The following is a 16,497-nucleotide window of genomic DNA, read 5'->3' on the forward strand; positions in this document are numbered from 1 at the left end:
AGAAGTTTATAGGGACAAGTATAGGGATAGAGACAGGGTTTTCACAGGGCGGAAAGGTGAATCGCGGGAATCCTTTCGCGTCTACGGCCGCACTGGACACGAGATTGCACTCGACGTCTCCGCAGTCGTCCTATATCTGATGTCTTACGTGGTGTCGTTCTGTGCGCGGGGAAAACGGATCCTTCGAGCCGCCTATCGATTTCATGTCCCATAGCACACAATGCACACCGGTGTTGGGTTACACGTGTAAGTATAGGTGCGCGTCGACAAACCTACAAGCACTTTCGATCCTCCCAACCGAATCACAGAGGGCGTATGTCGAGATGTAAGAAGGCACCGCATTTGTTCGTCCATTTGGGGTACAATGGAACATCGGGCGTCTGAGGTTGCGAGATTGCAAAGAGCTGTTGCGACACAGACGAGCTGTGTTGCGACACAGACGACACAGACTGATATAGCCGGCGCTGAGATGAGACTCGATGGGTCGGTAAAAATGAACAAACATCAGCTCAGGTATAGACACGACTTATACGTACCTAATCCATCAAACCTCATCAAATGCGTGCAGTACTGTCAAGGCTGCGGGCGTGAAGATAGAACAGTCGCTTTACACAAGGGTACGCGTGCACACATCGGATAACACGCGCGAAAGTTAACCGCATTAATCGTGGGTCGCTGTTTGGAGAGATCGGTGCAGAGAGCAGCAAGGCAACTCTGGTTCTGTTTTACAGCAGGAAACTAGTTAAGTAGTAGACAACTCAGTCATTGGATTCAAAGTGAATTAAGTTATAACGTTGCTATCATAACAGCGGATAGCCAGCTTTAGTTTGCGCTAGCACACTCTAATTAATGATCCTAAAGCTAACACTCCCAAACATTTGCCAATGCTAATAGTAAGGGAGCAAATACGGTAGTTGGTTTCGGGTAGAAATTATTACTGTTATCGGACCCCATTACATAATGTGGGTGCAGCAGGTCCAAGACGACATTCTCTTCAACTGTACAAAAAATAAACATTAACTGGCCAGTCTAACCCTAATGGGGAAACGGGTGTTTCAGGTGTCTGAGGAACACTTGCGGGGGTGTTTGAGGAACACTGCGTGTGTGTTGGCGTCGCGATGAACACGGCGTTATAACATGGCCGGCGGAATATCAGATAGTTTCGACGGCGCGCAACGAGAACATTAAACGAGTCTCTCTCGTTTGCTTCTCGTTCCTCGGTGGCTGGAGCAAACCGCACAGCTTTGACTGCACTGCACGCATGTTCAGCGAGATGCAGGGAACATATATTAGATATTGCGCGGGACGCCGCAAGTTTAATAAGTGCAAAAAGAGACGGAAAAAAAGAGACAGACAAAGGCGGGAGTGAGATTTAGTTTCTTCCTTCATTTTGCGGGGCTTCGCGAGCACGCGGTGAAAGCGAATGCGACTGCTCCGCGACGCGAGATTTGAAAAAAAGAGGGACGTGGGGGAAAGCGGGCCGCTTTGTCCCCACATTCTCTCGAGGAGAATAATCCGAACGACATATACACAAGCGCGCCATGTCGATTTCGAGTTACTGAGTTCTTTTATTCTATAGGTGTGTTTTTCAGCTTCGTCTTTTCTTTACACTTCCACGTATCCCACACAGTGACTCAAAGCAAACGAAGAAGCGGTCCAATGTGTGCCGTCTATAGCGCTGTCACTGCCATAAGCCCCGAGAGATTGTAAAACACGGATAGCATTGAAAGTCTCACCTGTCACAAGCTCTTCGGCCTTTTCCGGAGCCCTCTGGAAGTTGAGAGACAGAAAAAAAATTGGTTATACAGAATAGAGAACAATTTCGCAGTTCGTACGCACAAAATACAGTAAATCGATTTTTTTTCCAGAAGGAAACGGTGGGGATAGATGGCGAGTGAGGGACCCGCACAAACAGTACGTCTATTCATGGAACAAACATGACCGGAAAAGATGTAAAAAGAAAAAAGCAGCAGCAGCACATTGTAGCTCCACAAATCCTCTTTGTTCGACAGAAACAGCTCAGAGTATCGACGAAAAGCAATCTGTGCACGAAGAACACCGACACATTTCTTTTTTTTTTCCACGAACACCGGAGAAGAGTACGTAGCAGGGAAACAAGCGGAGGAAGGAAAACGCGAGAACATGCCCAGACATTCCTCTGGGAAATTCATTTAAACACTGGATCAATCTAGGTTCGAAAGGGCTTAGAAGTGAACTCGCGTTTGAATAACAATCGCGGTGAAACGTCGAAAAGCGCTTACTTCTGAAACAAGCACATATATACCTGCTTTGTTCAAAACGCATTCTGAAGAAGAGGAGGAAGATAACGTGGGCGCACGTATATAACTTGGCTCTTCTCTTGAGCCCTAAATCTCCATGTCGGCATACAGATTGAAAGATATGATGATATGACTTGCGTCTTGAGGTATGCCTTCAGAAAATTGTTGGGCGGCACAACACACACTATTACGTGTAGTCTTCTTCTGTACAGTTGCTTCTAATATGAACGTCTACCGATAACAACTGGTCACGCAAGAAGTTCTATACTGTCGTGCAGGTATATCTGTATGCGCGAAATGAAAACGCGCACTGACCTCTTGGGCGAGAACTTGCGCTTGTTCCAGGATCCCTTTAATGTAGGCGACGGCAAACTCCCGTAGCTCCGGATCATTCTTGAGGTCGGCAATCTGAAGCAAGAATCCCAGTTTCCGAAACAGCGCTTAACGAAACAACAACGAAAAAGACGATTTAAGTGTTCAACTGACAGCACAATAAAAATTGAGTGGGACGAAAAAGCGGACAGAGAGCTGAAAAGTATGTCAACGCTCTGTTCATTTCGCTGTCCACTCCGTTTTTATTGCACTGTCAGTTGAAACTTATATAATGCTCTACCAGCAAGCCCGACCCTCCACTGTTCTGAATGAGAAGACGTCCGCGAAAGCAGAGGCTCCAACGTATGAATATCAGAGTATAGACAGGTTGCATATCTTGAACAATTATTTGTGGTTATTCTCTTTTTCGTATGTTATAGTGCGCCATCTTAAAATGCAACGCATCGTATGTGATGCCAGTCGAGGTGAACATTTGATAGTGGAGGTCATTGAATGCTGGTTCAAAGATATTGGAAAAAGAGAGAAAAATTCGTTCACTGACAAACACACCTCGCTCGCTTCGACCTCGCTCGGTCGTTCCCGCATTCGTGCGATCACCGACCATTCTGACCAGTCGAAGCGGTAACACCGCCGACAACATATTATTTCGTTTGTAGCATAAAAATATAAAGACAACGAAGGTATAAGGAGAAAGAACAAAAGAGCTAGAGCTGAATGAAACAGCAACTCACAAAGACCAAGAAAAAAAAAAGAAAGAAAGTGGGAAACGAAAGGTAGAAAAAGAAAGTAATAATAACAAAGGAAAGAAGAGTTCTCAGTCATTTCTCAACGTTCTCACTGGCCTTACGAAGCCTGCACAGAATAAAGGATGTCACACTGTCATGTCCATGGCAGCCTCACCATCACGGCCATGAAAGCAAGCAAGACGAGGGACACATCTTAACTCTTAATCGACGTCACGTCACCTAGATTGCCCTACACAAAGCTTTTCTTCGTTACGTTTGCTTTCTTTCTTTCGTTTCCCTGCCCTAACGCATCGTACAAAAAGTCACGCAAATTGCAGGTCATCACAGCTCTTAGCGAGGCCGTTAATTACCTCCAGCAAGCGTGAGCAGGCAAACGATAGCAAAAAAGGGAACTTTGAACGAACAAGAAGGCGGTCACTAAGAGCGTATAACATGGCCCATGACATGTCGACCATTGGCGTAGCTAGGTTGAGGGGGGGGGGGGGGGGTCAACCTCTCTCCACCCACCTCCCTGAAAATCTTAAATTTTGCCCGTGTACATGTACACACACACATAAAAACGCACGCACGAACAACATAAAGGGTAATTGACTTCCCCTCCCCCCAAAAAATTTTTTAAAAAAATTGAGGCTACGCCCCTGATGTCGACCCCTGCAACGTTTCTTACTGGGCACTTGCTACGCTCATTAATTTACTGATTGCACTAACGTTGCTTATCGGTGTTGCATTTCAAAACACGCAATAACTTTTGATTTTTTTTTTCGTCGCGAAGCAGGCACTTCCTCCGTTGTAAACAGTCTGGCAATTCTTATCAGCCACGGCTGTGTATAGGGATCTATACGAAGGAAAGCTGAAGCAAATTCAAGTGCACAAGCACAGCAAGCGATGCGTCACCGAAACACGCACTTTGTTCGAAATTCTGTCATGTGAGCTGCTTCATGCTTCTGACGTTCCTCGTTAATTCTTTCGCCACCATGGCGCGAGGTTAGAACACGTCAGAGCACCCAATGGAGACCAGTACGCGCTGTGCTGTGCGTCCAGGTCAAAGTTTTGTCAAATTTGTCACTCCACTCTTAAAATGACAATAGGAAGACTATACGAAGATCAACGACAATAATAACGACCAAATAAGAAGAAATCTCTGAAGATTATGATGATGAAAACATTTGTTTATTAAAGCACAAAGAAAACGGGGAGGGTCCCTATTCCTGGACTCCTATGACAACCTCTGCGATAGATGTTATCGTCTTCTTTAGTCGACTCAAAGTGAAGCGTGGCGATGTTTGAGCCCAGCGAAAATGGATCTGAGCACTCTACTCCACTCCACCAACAATTTTATAACTCTTTTACAATTTTATTTACTCTTCCAAATTTCTATTGTGATGACCGCTTCTCATTCACGGAAGGATTTATGAGGAAAGGGAAAAATCGTACCCCAGGGCAGCGCATACGCTAAGTTCTCAAATAAGAACACACGAAACCGAATTCGGGCTTCGTGCACTCACGCGCAGTGTCGTGCGCTACGGGCATGCCTGTCTCTAAAACCTTAGATGCCGCAAAGGCATAACGACACTCACGTCTTTGCAGTCCTGCTGCTGCTGCGACAGGGGTTCCGAGATGAGCTTGGCACGCGGAGAGCTGTCCGGACTGGCATCGCTGCTCGTCTCTCCATCGCTGTCGGACGGCTCGTCGTGGATGACCACCACTTTCTTCTTGGTCGACCTCTCGGGCGCAATGTACGTCACCACCTCTTCCGGACTGGGCGTCCGGGATCCCACCAGATCCACCTGGATCTCGGGAGGAGTCTGCGTGCGAAACCAAGGGAGACTGCTCACGGTCTCCACCTCACGCATGCCTCGGCAGACACGGAATCGTCGAAACAGCCCCTCTCGTATAAGTTGCCACCATGCTAATGTCAAAGTTTTGATGATGGGCTGATTGAAAGAATCATAAACTAAGAATACATTCAGAAGGACAGAGGTTAACGGGTCCGTCTGTCTTCTTCGTTGTGATTCTGTCAATCAGCGCGTAATAAAAACATCGACATAAACCAACTAGCCCCAGTCATCGCCTTACCGCCATCATGCTAATCGTAACAATTACAGAAAAAAAAAGAAGAAAGAAAGGCTGCCATTGCCGATGTGATCTTCTGCGTGCTGCGTCTACCACGCAATACAGACAAATCTGTGTCTCTGTTCTTTTATATCATGTCTATATTGTTTCGTTTTGTTTCCTGTTGTTTTTGACCCTTCGCTTCCGCCACGCTGTCGCTGTTATCGTGTTTGCGTTCTTTCTGCAATCAGAATTATGACAAACGCCACGAGAAAACATGCGAAGGCACTGGATTGTTGCGATTCTTCTTCTTCTTCTTCTTCAAAAAAAAATAAATTGACAGAACAATAACACAGTCACGTCTGACGATACACAACACACGCACGTACTTCGTATGTTTTGCTATTTTCCCCCGCTTTGCACTTGGCTGAAAACTTGAGGCTTTCGAAAGAGCTTGAAACGCGTTCAATGAGCCATGCGTTCATTATAGAAGTCGACAGCTTTTAAACTAAGTATATAAACTTGGATCATATCAGTGCAGGGATGAATAAGTTTTCCACGTTGTCTACATCATATAGTTTCACATCATTAGAATCGCTGGAATAGACTCGCAACTTTAGAGGAAGAGAGACCAACGCGTCGTGCGATTACTGTAGCTATTTCTGTACGTACTCATCCAACTCATCTTCCTGTCCTCTACGCCACAAAGTATCATCTTTCGTTAAATTATTGTTGTCACCATTTTTTGCTAAAAATTCTGCTTGGACGAGTTGGTTCATGATTAAGATAGATTTACCAGCGCAAAAAGACAAAACAAACATACACACACAGCGCTGTGTGTGTGTGTGTGTGTGTGTGTGTGTGTGTGTGTGTGTGTGTGTGTGTGTGTGTGTGTGTGTGTGTGTGTGTGTGTGTGTGTGTGTGTGTGTGTGTTCTCTCTTAAGTGTTTTGTCTTTTTGCGCTGGTAAATCTATCTTCACCATTTTTTCTTCCACGTTCCGGGCAGATTATAGCAGTCCTAAAACTTAGGCCCATCTGTCTGCCTTTCCTATAACGAATTCTCTCCTCGCTGCCATTCCTGTGAAATGCAGCACACTTTAAGAAAAAAAAACAAAAAAAAAAGATTATGCGTTACTCTTTTCGATGAGACCTGACTTGCAACGTATATGACTCTCTTTTAGGTTCAACGACTCTCCGACAAGAGTATGCTGATCTCCTAAGAGAGCCCACGTGTCTCTTTAAAGAGAATCATGTACCTGGCAAGCAAGTAAGGTCTCACAAAGAATAGTCAAATGACTTTCTTTTTTTTTCGTAGCGTGTATACGGAGGCGCTTCTGAATGGTGAAGAGGAAGGGGGTAGCTCCGGGGACGACGTGCCTTGACGGGTCCCGCCGTGATGTCGGTGAGCCTCCTGGGCGGCGGGGCGTCTTCCTCTTCGTCTTCCTCGTCGACCTCGTCGATGCGGAACTGCTGCCTCTGTGCCACCTCACGGGCACGGTGGATCAGGTCGCTCACGAACTGGCTCGCCACCTCGCGCAGTTCGCACGATGGTGCCTCCGGTGCGTCTCCTGAAGAAGAGCCCGTGCCGGAGACCGTCTTGCTGCGCTGCTGCTGTTGTGGCTGCAGTGGCTCGCATTCACCCTGCGGACACAACCGCATAAACACTCGAGGCATGAAAACTGCGGCTGCAACAACTAGCGATAGCGAGTTCAGGTCTCTCCTGCACACGGTGCCGCCGATCCGCAATTACGAAAAAAAAAAAAGTTGGGGGATGCTTAAGCTTCGCCTTTAAGAGTTGAACGCGATAGCGATATCCTGTTCCTATAATGCACCTAGTGCATACTTCTTATTGTATGTTGTTACTCGAGAAGTTCAGATTGTGAATTACTGCAATGTAAAAGACAAAGTACAAAGTGGCTTGTGTCGCTGAAGCTTTCGCATTTGTCTGTGCACTGATTGACACACACACACACACACACACACACACACACACACACACACACACACACACACACACACACACACACACACACACACACACACACACACACACACACACACACACACACACACACACACACACACACACACACACACACACACACACCTATATAGTGAGCGTAAATGTGTACGCCCTATTTAACAGCCCTTTAATGTCAACAGTGTTTTGTGTGTGCAAAGTACGAGCTAGTTTTGTGGTATCAGTGCACCCACCACGTGTGTTAACAGAATGAGCGCACTAAGGTGTGTGCCTTATGTAATGGGCAGCATGCTTTAAACCAAGAGCAGTTATTATTATGCGCGAGAAACTTTTTCGAAGTTGCGATACACCCACTACGTGGTCTTAAGGGAATACGCGCAGTAATGTGTGCGCCTTTTGTAATGGGTGGCTGGCTTTTGCGCTATTGCGAGGTGGGAAGATTTTATAACTGAAATTAAATTAAGCGCTATAGAGATATCAAGCGTCTCACATCATAGTAAAAAGCAAAAAGAAAACAATTTTACGGTCTGAGCTAGACCTGTTGCTTCGAGTTGAGAGCGATAAGCCCGGGCATTTCAGCAACGAAATAAAAAACTTGACAGCAACTAGACATGACTGATACAGAGAAATATCAAGGTGCTGTCGTACGCGCGCGAGCTGAGAACTTGTGGTTCGGAGAAGCGGCTAGCTACGAAGCATGCGCTAAGTGATGAAAAAAGATACCCTTCCCGGAACGATATAAAGTAAATCCGATATCAAGAAGTTACGCAAGATAAAAAAAAAATAATCTAGAAAGCCTTTGTTGAATATTATCGAACCTTGATAGGGCAAAGCGTCCAGGTAGTGGGAGGATTCGACGAAACATTTTTGACTTTAATGCCAGTTCTAGATGATACGGAGAAAGAAAGACTCGATGTCTCAATATCAGAAATAGAGAAGGCTATAGAGAAGTTCAGTGCGGGCAAATCACAGGGGCCGGATGGAGTAGGAACAGCTTTTTATAAAGCGTTTAAGAGTCAAGTGGTAGTACTATTACACTCTGTTTTATCAGAAGCTTACGGTCGAAAATACATGCCTCTATTTTTCCGTAAAAGCCACATTATTTTAATACCAAAATTTGATGACCCCCTCCAACTTCTCTCAGTCAAATCATATCGGCCAATCAGTCTGACAAATGTTGACTATAAAATCTATATGAATTGGTATTAGCAAGAAGGTCACAAACTGTTATTGGTCGCCTAGTCGGCAATCACCAAACCTGTGGCATAAAAGGACGCACGATACTAGCAAACATAAATGTTACGCCAAGTGTTCTTGAACGCACCGATACGCTCGATGGACGCATTGCCATGTTTCAATTGGACTTCGAAAAAGCTTTCGATCGGGTAAATCACGATATCCTTTTTGCCATTCTTGACGACTTGAATATTGGCATTACAATACTTGAAGGGGTAAAAATTTCCTATTCAGAGTCGTCAGCAAACATTATCATTAACAAACGGATCAGTGAAAGCATTAAAGTACTGTCGTCAACACGTCGGATGTCCGCTGTCCCCTTTGTTATTCGCGTTGTACCTTGAGACGTTTCGTTTGCATATTCTCTGGAATGAAAATATTCACGGATATACCTACTTTTCAAGTGAAGTTAAAGTTCTACGCTGACGACATCGCGGTATTCTGTGTCGACAGAGAAAGTGTTGAAGAAATAGTTAAAGATGCGAACTCATTTTGTGTACAGACAGGTAGCGCAGTAAATTGGAATAAGTGCTTAGGATCCTGGCATGGAAACTGGGAAACGAAGCCAGAAAATTTTCAAAACATTCAGTGGACTTCTACTCCAGGACAGTATTTGGGCGTCCCATTGCGACACTATCGAGACACGAATGAATATTGGAAAGCGGAAACAGAACGCGTTCGTGCTCAAACAAGGAAGTGGGGCGGACATGACCTGTCCATGTTCGCTCGTGAAAAAGTTACACAGAGTTTTCGCGGTTTATGTGTGGGGTTTAACTTGGGAACGAACAAGACGTACAAATCTCTTTCGATCGGTCGAAAGTGGTGGTCTAGGCTTATGTCACTTATTCCTGAAACAAATTGTGAGTAGGTTTGTATTTGTTAGAGATCAAACCAACGACTTTTTGAGAGCAACCATACAAACAAGACTGCGCGACTCTTTCATTACAATATTTGAGTGGACATGAGAGGTTTTCATTACAATATTTGAGTGGAGTTACACGCAAAGAATTATACAAAGATCTTATATAAGTTATGTTACCTGTACCATTGTACCGCGCAGTAAATGAAATGGGATCCGATGGGAATGTTCTAGAGAGGGTAAAGAAGATGCCAGTAAGGGCGCCAAGGAAGTAATTTTTCGTTTAACTTCATAGCGACACACTTCCTGTCAAGCGTTGGCTAGAGCAAAAAGGAATCTTCGTACTCTGGAGTATAAATTGTATAATATGCAAAAAACCAGAAACGATATAACACATATTTTTGGATTGCTGGAACGCAGTATTTTTATGGAACATTCTTCAACGCACATTAAAGAAATAATTGCCGGTTACTCGCTATGGTATTCGCTTCCTTCCCACAGATACAACAGGTTTCCCCTATGACATGGTTACGCTGGCATGCATGCAAAGCATATGGAAAACGAGAATGGCGGTGCAAAATGCTGATCTAGAAGCTCGTTCCGCTAGAGAGTATTTCATCGAATATGCAATATATTTAAGAGAAACCTATCTAGTTCAGGAAGAACCACCGATCTGGATGTCTTTGTTAGATAACCTAGTTTCATTGAAGCTGTTTTAAATCTTCGACAGGTTGACCTTTATAAATAGCACCATCATTGTTATGCGTGTTTGTATTTTTTTGTGTTGAATATGTATGTGTGACATGAAATTGAAAACTATGGGCAATAAAGAAAGACAAAAAAAAAAGAGGCGTGGCTGTGTGGTAGAACACCTGCTTGCCACGCAGACGGCTTGGGTTCGATTCTCCCTCGAACCCATCATTTTTATTATTTATTTTATTTGCAGCTTTCTTGATTTTTCGGTCACGGACAAGGTGATGATTTTTCGCTCACAACCAACGACGCCGACTCCGACACCGACGCCGACACCGGCGTTTCTGCAAAACGAGCTCTTAAACGCTATCGCGTTAATATGACGATTCCCTCACAAAAGTCATCTTCGCACCCACCACCCTTCCCACCCCGAAATACAGATTTGGGGGAGGCGGGTTATAATTACTGAAAAATAGTCAAGGCCTTCAGCAAGTCCCTCCCCCCCTTTTTTTACCTACTCTAGAAAAATACAGGGTTCGGACCTGGTAGCATCTCGAGAGAAACTTAATGAGATCAACAAATACTTAGTTGATACGCACTAGAATTCCTATAATAATTCTCGTAAAGGGATGAATGCTGAATTCAGTATTAAAGATAAGGATTTTATCAACAAATCTTCGATGTCATCGTATGACTCGAACAAATAAATATTACATTCTGCAAAGGGCTCTAAAACGTAGGGAAGGAAAGTTAGTTGCGTCACTTCAAATACAAAGCGATAGCATTTCTCACGACATTTACTCGATTCGACATTGCCTTTGCATGAAACAAGGCACCGTTAATGTGGTATGTACAAGAGAACAGGTAAAAACAAGCAACAGGCAAAACTAGGAAGTAAATTATTGACAACTGCATAGCGATAAAGGGAGATAGATTGACAAATGTGATAACAGATTGCTGACCGCACTGTAGGTGACATGCGCGCAGCTGACACTTGAAAACCAGTGTCGAATATGAAAGAGAGCCGTCAAAGATGGCAGTGACAGGAAGCTGATCATCACAACTCTCAAAACTAACTAACTAACTAACTAACTAACTAACTAACTAACTAACTAACTAACTAACTAACTAACTAACTAACTAACTAACTAACTAACTAACTAACTAACTAAAGAAAGAGAGAGAGAGAAAGAATGGCCCTACAATGGTTATGAAGCTGTGCTCCCTTATGGACTGCAGAAGATTCCGCCTTAGTTGACCTTCAAGACCAGGACTACTTTAATGAATTAGGCAGTTACGCAATAGTTCGCATACCTTGGCGATGTCACCATTCGGCTGATCAGTCGCTTCGGTCGACAACTCCTCTTCTGAAACGAGGGGAAAAATACGGCAAGGATAACGTGTAAATGACATTTCCTTGCATCCAGAATCGCGACTGAATCGATGTTGCAGTCATCGCCTAAATGAAACCACGAGGAAGAGTCAAAATGAAAAAAAAAAATGTAGAAAACAGCGTAAGGAGACATTATCCATCCATCCATCCATCCATCCATCCATCCATCCATCCATCCATTCCATTCCATTCCATTCCATTCCATTCCATTCCATCCATCCCATCCATTCCATCCATCCATTCCATCCATCCATCCATCCATCCATCCCATCCATTCCATTCCATCCATTCCATTCCATCCATTCCATTCCATCCATCCATTCCATCCATCCATCCATCCATCCATCTAAATGTAGGAAGATGGTTAGAAAGAACTGTGCATGTACGTAACAGTGCAGGTAACAGTGCATGTAAAAACAGCAGTAGAGCTAGATAATCAAATTACCATTTCAGCAACAAGAGAATAAGTAGCAATTAACACACGACCGCGGCATTGCGCAGTAGCAGTGCTGTTACACGAAACCGCCAGACCTACCAGCCAAAAAGCGCGAACAAATATACATTCAAACCCACGAAACGCAAGAAATTGTTGAGATATAATAAGAAAGCATTATTCTGTAGCCAAAGATGTTGACTGTCTTAAATTACTGCAAGATTTTGGTCTCATGGAACTTGTCATCCGGCACCCTACCTTACTTTTATAAGGTGGGTGGAGGTAGCTGTCCTAAATATAACACAAATTCGAAATCGACGATTCTGCGAAGAAATAATAAATATCACGCTGTCTATGATAACGTGATAAAGTCAAGATGCATAATTCTGTGAAAACAAGTTTAAATAGCGACAGCTCCAGACGGGCGCGTAAAAGACTCTCGATTGCTTTGCGAGAACATACACACCACACAAAGTAAGAATGTGGCTATTTTGTACATATTTAAGATTTCAAACAGCGAAACCAAAATGTGTTTAATAATGGCCCTGAGTATTAGTGTAAAATTAAGATGAAGTCTGATGCAATCAATAATTCAATTACCCGATGTAGCGAGCCATCATCGAAACGCGGTGCTACTTCAGAACAGAAACCGAAACTGAACAGTGTGCGAATACGAAACAGAGCCTCGTATCGTCGCCCGGTGAAGCCGAATGCGAAACCACGCCTGAAAGCGGCGCAGCCATTTTCAACATGATCCCTTCTTTTTCACTTCGCTGGCTGCTTCTCGTGCCTCGCGTTGGACGTGCCTTCCCAGCCCGTCAACTTTCTTACAACATGGGCCGTTCTAAAACCGTTCCCGACCGGTGGCTAGACTACAGCGACGTTGGAGGTGTCGTGCCAGGAACGCGGTTCATCGCTTTCAAGGTGCCGCTTCGTGAATCGATATGCTCGCGCGTGCCGGCGAGCAAGCGCTTCACGCCGCACGAACTTCTGCAGCGAATACAGGACCTAGGCCTCGTGATTGATTTGACGTGCACAAACCGCTACTACGACCCCGACTCCCTCGTCACTCGTGGCATCCTACACGCCAAGATCATGTGTGTTGGCCAGCAAATACCCAGCGATGGTGTGGTGAGCGAGTTTTTCCGTGCCGTCGACGCCTTCCTCGCGAACCCTGCCAACGACGGTAAATTGATAGGTGTGCACTGTACGCACGGCGTTAACAGGACGGGCTACCTAGTCTGTAAGTACATGATCCAGAAGCTTAGTATAGCGCCCGCGACAGCCATAGAGCAGTTTCAGAATGCCCGCGGCCACAAGTTTGACAGGGATGAATACGTCAGCGACCTACAGCGTGTCGGAGGGCAAGTACCTACACTCGACCTTCGAAGTGATGACATGCGATCACACGCCCGGAAGCCTCCTCAAGCCGCCGGCACGGAAGAACACGCCCGCGAACCTCTGCGGGTACGAGACATGCAAGACCAGTACGTCCGCAACTTACTAAGTAGTGACAGACGACAGTACGTCGGCAACATACAATGCATCAGAGACGCCGGCACTAAGCCTCCTGAATTTGCTGCACCTGTTCCATCCGATGGTGACGTCTACCGTGACTTCAACAACCGTCCAGCGAGCGGCACACTTCCTTACGGGCACAGTGCATGGAACACCGCACGAAGTGATGATTATGCCCGTGCGCATGGTCACACGAGTGACATGCCGCGTGCGTTGCCGCCCCAGGGCAATGTGCCTGATATGCGATCGCATACGCAGAGTTACCAGAATGGCGTGCCGCCTCGGCCCAGTGCGTTTGTCCCGGTGCGTCCACAACACAGTTACAGTCACCCAAGTGCCTTGCCACCCCAGGCCAACATGTACAATGTGCAGTCACAGGGGCAAAGCTACGGTCAACCCAGCAGCATGGCTCATTCGTTGCATCCTCAACACAGTTTGTACGATGCATGGCCCCAAGAGCAGAGCTACAGTAATCTTGGTGGCATGGCACCTCAGCACGGTAGTTTCAATGCACCGCCACAAGGTTACGGTCAAGCCAGTGGCATGCCACTGCAGCAGAATGTGCCCCATGCACCATCACTAGGACCAGTACGAACTCCATCTGTAGTGAAAAGCTCGAATGTTGTAAATGCTGACATGTATCGTGGGCATGGTGCATACGAGCCATATGGTGATGACGATGGAGAGTATTGGCGACGTTAGGAGTGCCACAGAGACTATGTGCTTTGCCAGAAAGTGTTCTTAGTCATACAGACTTTGTCACTTTGCTTTTGTTGCCAGCTTGCAAAGAAATGTTTTATGTTTTTTTTAATAGTGCATGAAGCACACAAATAAAAAGCTGTGTAGTAATATTATGTAATGGAGAAAGAACTATTTTTGCCTTAAGATTAGTTCATAACATACCAAGTGAAAGTGTGTGTTGGTAGTGCCAGCAAGGGTGGCAATATAAAGTGTTTACTAAGACCCTGTAATAATGACTTTCTCCCCACTTAAATTAACACTTCAAGTACTAGAGTTATCTTGTGATATATGATAGGTTTAGCTTAAATGTAATTAAATGGAAGAAAGCAAAATTTCCAGCTCAGAGAAAACTAATGATATATTTATTGTTCACTGTCGTGCTGCGCAACATAGGACATTTATGGTTTGTGCTTAGTTTGCTGTGCGAGATGCGTGTAGTGATGGTTTAGGTTGCATTTTCTCTCACTACACAGAGCAGTGCAACACGACAGGGACCAAGAGAGAAGACACAAACACAGCATCTTCTCTCTCAGTCCCTGTTGTGTTGCGCTGCTCCATGTAATGAATCCCAACCAACTAGCCCGGCAACGTGTCCTTGCCTTTTCTTTCTTTTTTTTCGCTAGGCTGCTGCTTATCTGCCATTGCTGCAGGCGCCTTCTTCCCATGCATTCAGGTTGCTGATGTAGCTATCCACGATACGCTGCACTCAGTAGCTTCTTAGCTGCCAAAATGCTGGCTTCGTCCTCTGGACACACTTGAAAAAGCTTCAATCTAGCCGTGCAAGCCTTTACTGTAGCTTCTTTTCCTATTTTTGGTGTGTGAAAGCTTTGTAAAAACAACGTCATCTCTTGTTTCCCTACCCAGCATAAAGCATTCTTGAGTTGTAATCTTGGGTGAATAATTAATCATAAATATTCATTTAAGTGTATTTCGGAAATAAATGATTTGTCACTGCTGCAGTACACCGTTTAGCATGAGGATGCAGTTAAGTTCTCAACCACAATGGCCACGTTTCGATGGCTCTGAAATGTGAAAACACCAGTGTAATTGGATTCATAGGTATACCTAAAAAAACGAGTGTTCCCAAAATAACCACCAGTCCCCTGCCGTGGCGTGCTTCATAAGCGTAACATGGTTTTGGCATGTATGACCTTTAATCTTTAGGGCACTACTGACGTCACATTCTAGGTCATTGAGTGATATACATTTGGATCTTCAGTGCTCTTTTCTAAGCCTTGTTTCAATATTGAATTGAACGTTTTCAGCTAATCCTGTAAAACTTTGATAATGGTGGCATCATTGGAAGCCTTTGCAATCTCTCAACATTTAGCAGTTTTGCAGTAATTTCGATAGTAAATATTATCTGTCACTCATCGCCGGTAATAGTGGCAGCTCTTTCTGTATTCTTTAAAATGTATGCCTTGCCCTGTATAACAAAATTTTGAATTGCTAAGACCCTTAGTTCTAGTAAAAGAGTGGTACATAAACATTTTCTTTGTTAGTATACAATACTTAAAAATGCTCATTGTCTGTGACCTTTTTATTGACAAAAAATTTATAAACTGCCAGTTTAGCAGATCAGCAGTGTAACTTTCTTACAAGATACTTAAAGGGGTGGTGCCACCAAATTTGTGGCTTGCGCATTCTTTGCTGTAAGCGTTTCCTATAGCTCCAGGAAGCATGATGCACACACCAAAATTCATGTATTCTCGCTAAATAATTTAATATCGCCTTTTGATGTGGACAACTTTCGGTTTCGGTTTCTGGGCGCCGAGGTTGGGCAGTGACATAGAAGTGTAGGAGGCTTGGTCACGTGACCACACAAGGCTGTGACGCACTTAGCCAGGAAGCAATCGAAACTTGGCTAGTGATGTAGCAACCGATACTTTGCCGGTGCTACAGTGAACTAGAATATATTCTAGTGCACTACAGCCGGTACGTAAGTTGCGGAGGGTGGCGCAGGTCCTGAGGTCACTCACGCCACTACAGCAGATCTGGTGTGACGTCATTACAACTTTCGCTGCCCTTCCTACACATCTACGTCAGAGTTGGCACGCTAGCGATGGGTTTCGATCGGGAGAATGGGCATTTAGGTACACTTTGTAAGTAAATTAAAATATATTCTAAACGTTTGCTGTGTCCGACCCTTCGTGTGGAGTGTCCTTGCATACAGAGAAAACCCACAACAGGCTTGTTATAGCCTCGAAATTTGATGTCACCACCCCTTTAAGCT

At 44.8% G+C, this 16,497-nt stretch overlaps 2 protein-coding genes across 3 annotated transcripts in view; one reads left to right on the forward strand and one right to left on the reverse strand.

Moving 5' to 3' along the window:
- Nucleotides 1-16,497, forward strand: part of LOC119387368 (RNA/RNP complex-1-interacting phosphatase) — an 88,295-nt gene that overhangs the window by 68,851 nt on the left and 2,947 nt on the right. Inside the window, exon 2 of one of the 2 annotated variants that reach the window (XM_049413497.1) lies at nucleotides 14,313-15,881. Coding sequence is in view for 1 of the 2 variants with exons in the window: in XM_037654736.2 (XP_037510664.1) it covers nucleotides 12,840-14,225 (1,386 nt within the window). In the remaining variant the exon portion in view is untranslated. Of the gene's footprint in view, nucleotides 1-12,765; nucleotides 15,882-16,497 lie in introns of those variants that run through there. The other variant, XM_037654736.2, reaches the window with a different exon arrangement.
- LOC119387370 (uncharacterized) overlaps nucleotides 1-16,497 on the reverse strand; it is a 96,112-nt gene that overhangs the window by 7,926 nt on the left and 71,689 nt on the right. The window contains exons 2-6 of the mRNA XM_037654737.2: nucleotides 11,494-11,546; nucleotides 6,788-7,051; nucleotides 4,936-5,163; nucleotides 2,595-2,687; nucleotides 1,737-1,770 (exon numbers count right to left, since the gene is read on the reverse strand). Of these exons, the coding sequence (XP_037510665.1) occupies nucleotides 1,737-1,770; nucleotides 2,595-2,687; nucleotides 4,936-5,163; nucleotides 6,788-7,051; nucleotides 11,494-11,546 (672 nt within the window). The remainder of the gene's footprint in view (nucleotides 1-1,736; nucleotides 1,771-2,594; nucleotides 2,688-4,935; nucleotides 5,164-6,787; nucleotides 7,052-11,493; nucleotides 11,547-16,497) is intronic.

This window comes from Rhipicephalus sanguineus, chromosome 3 (assembly GCF_013339695.2).
Source record: "Rhipicephalus sanguineus isolate Rsan-2018 chromosome 3, BIME_Rsan_1.4, whole genome shotgun sequence".
NCBI lineage: Eukaryota > Metazoa > Arthropoda > Arachnida > Ixodida > Ixodidae > Rhipicephalus > Rhipicephalus sanguineus.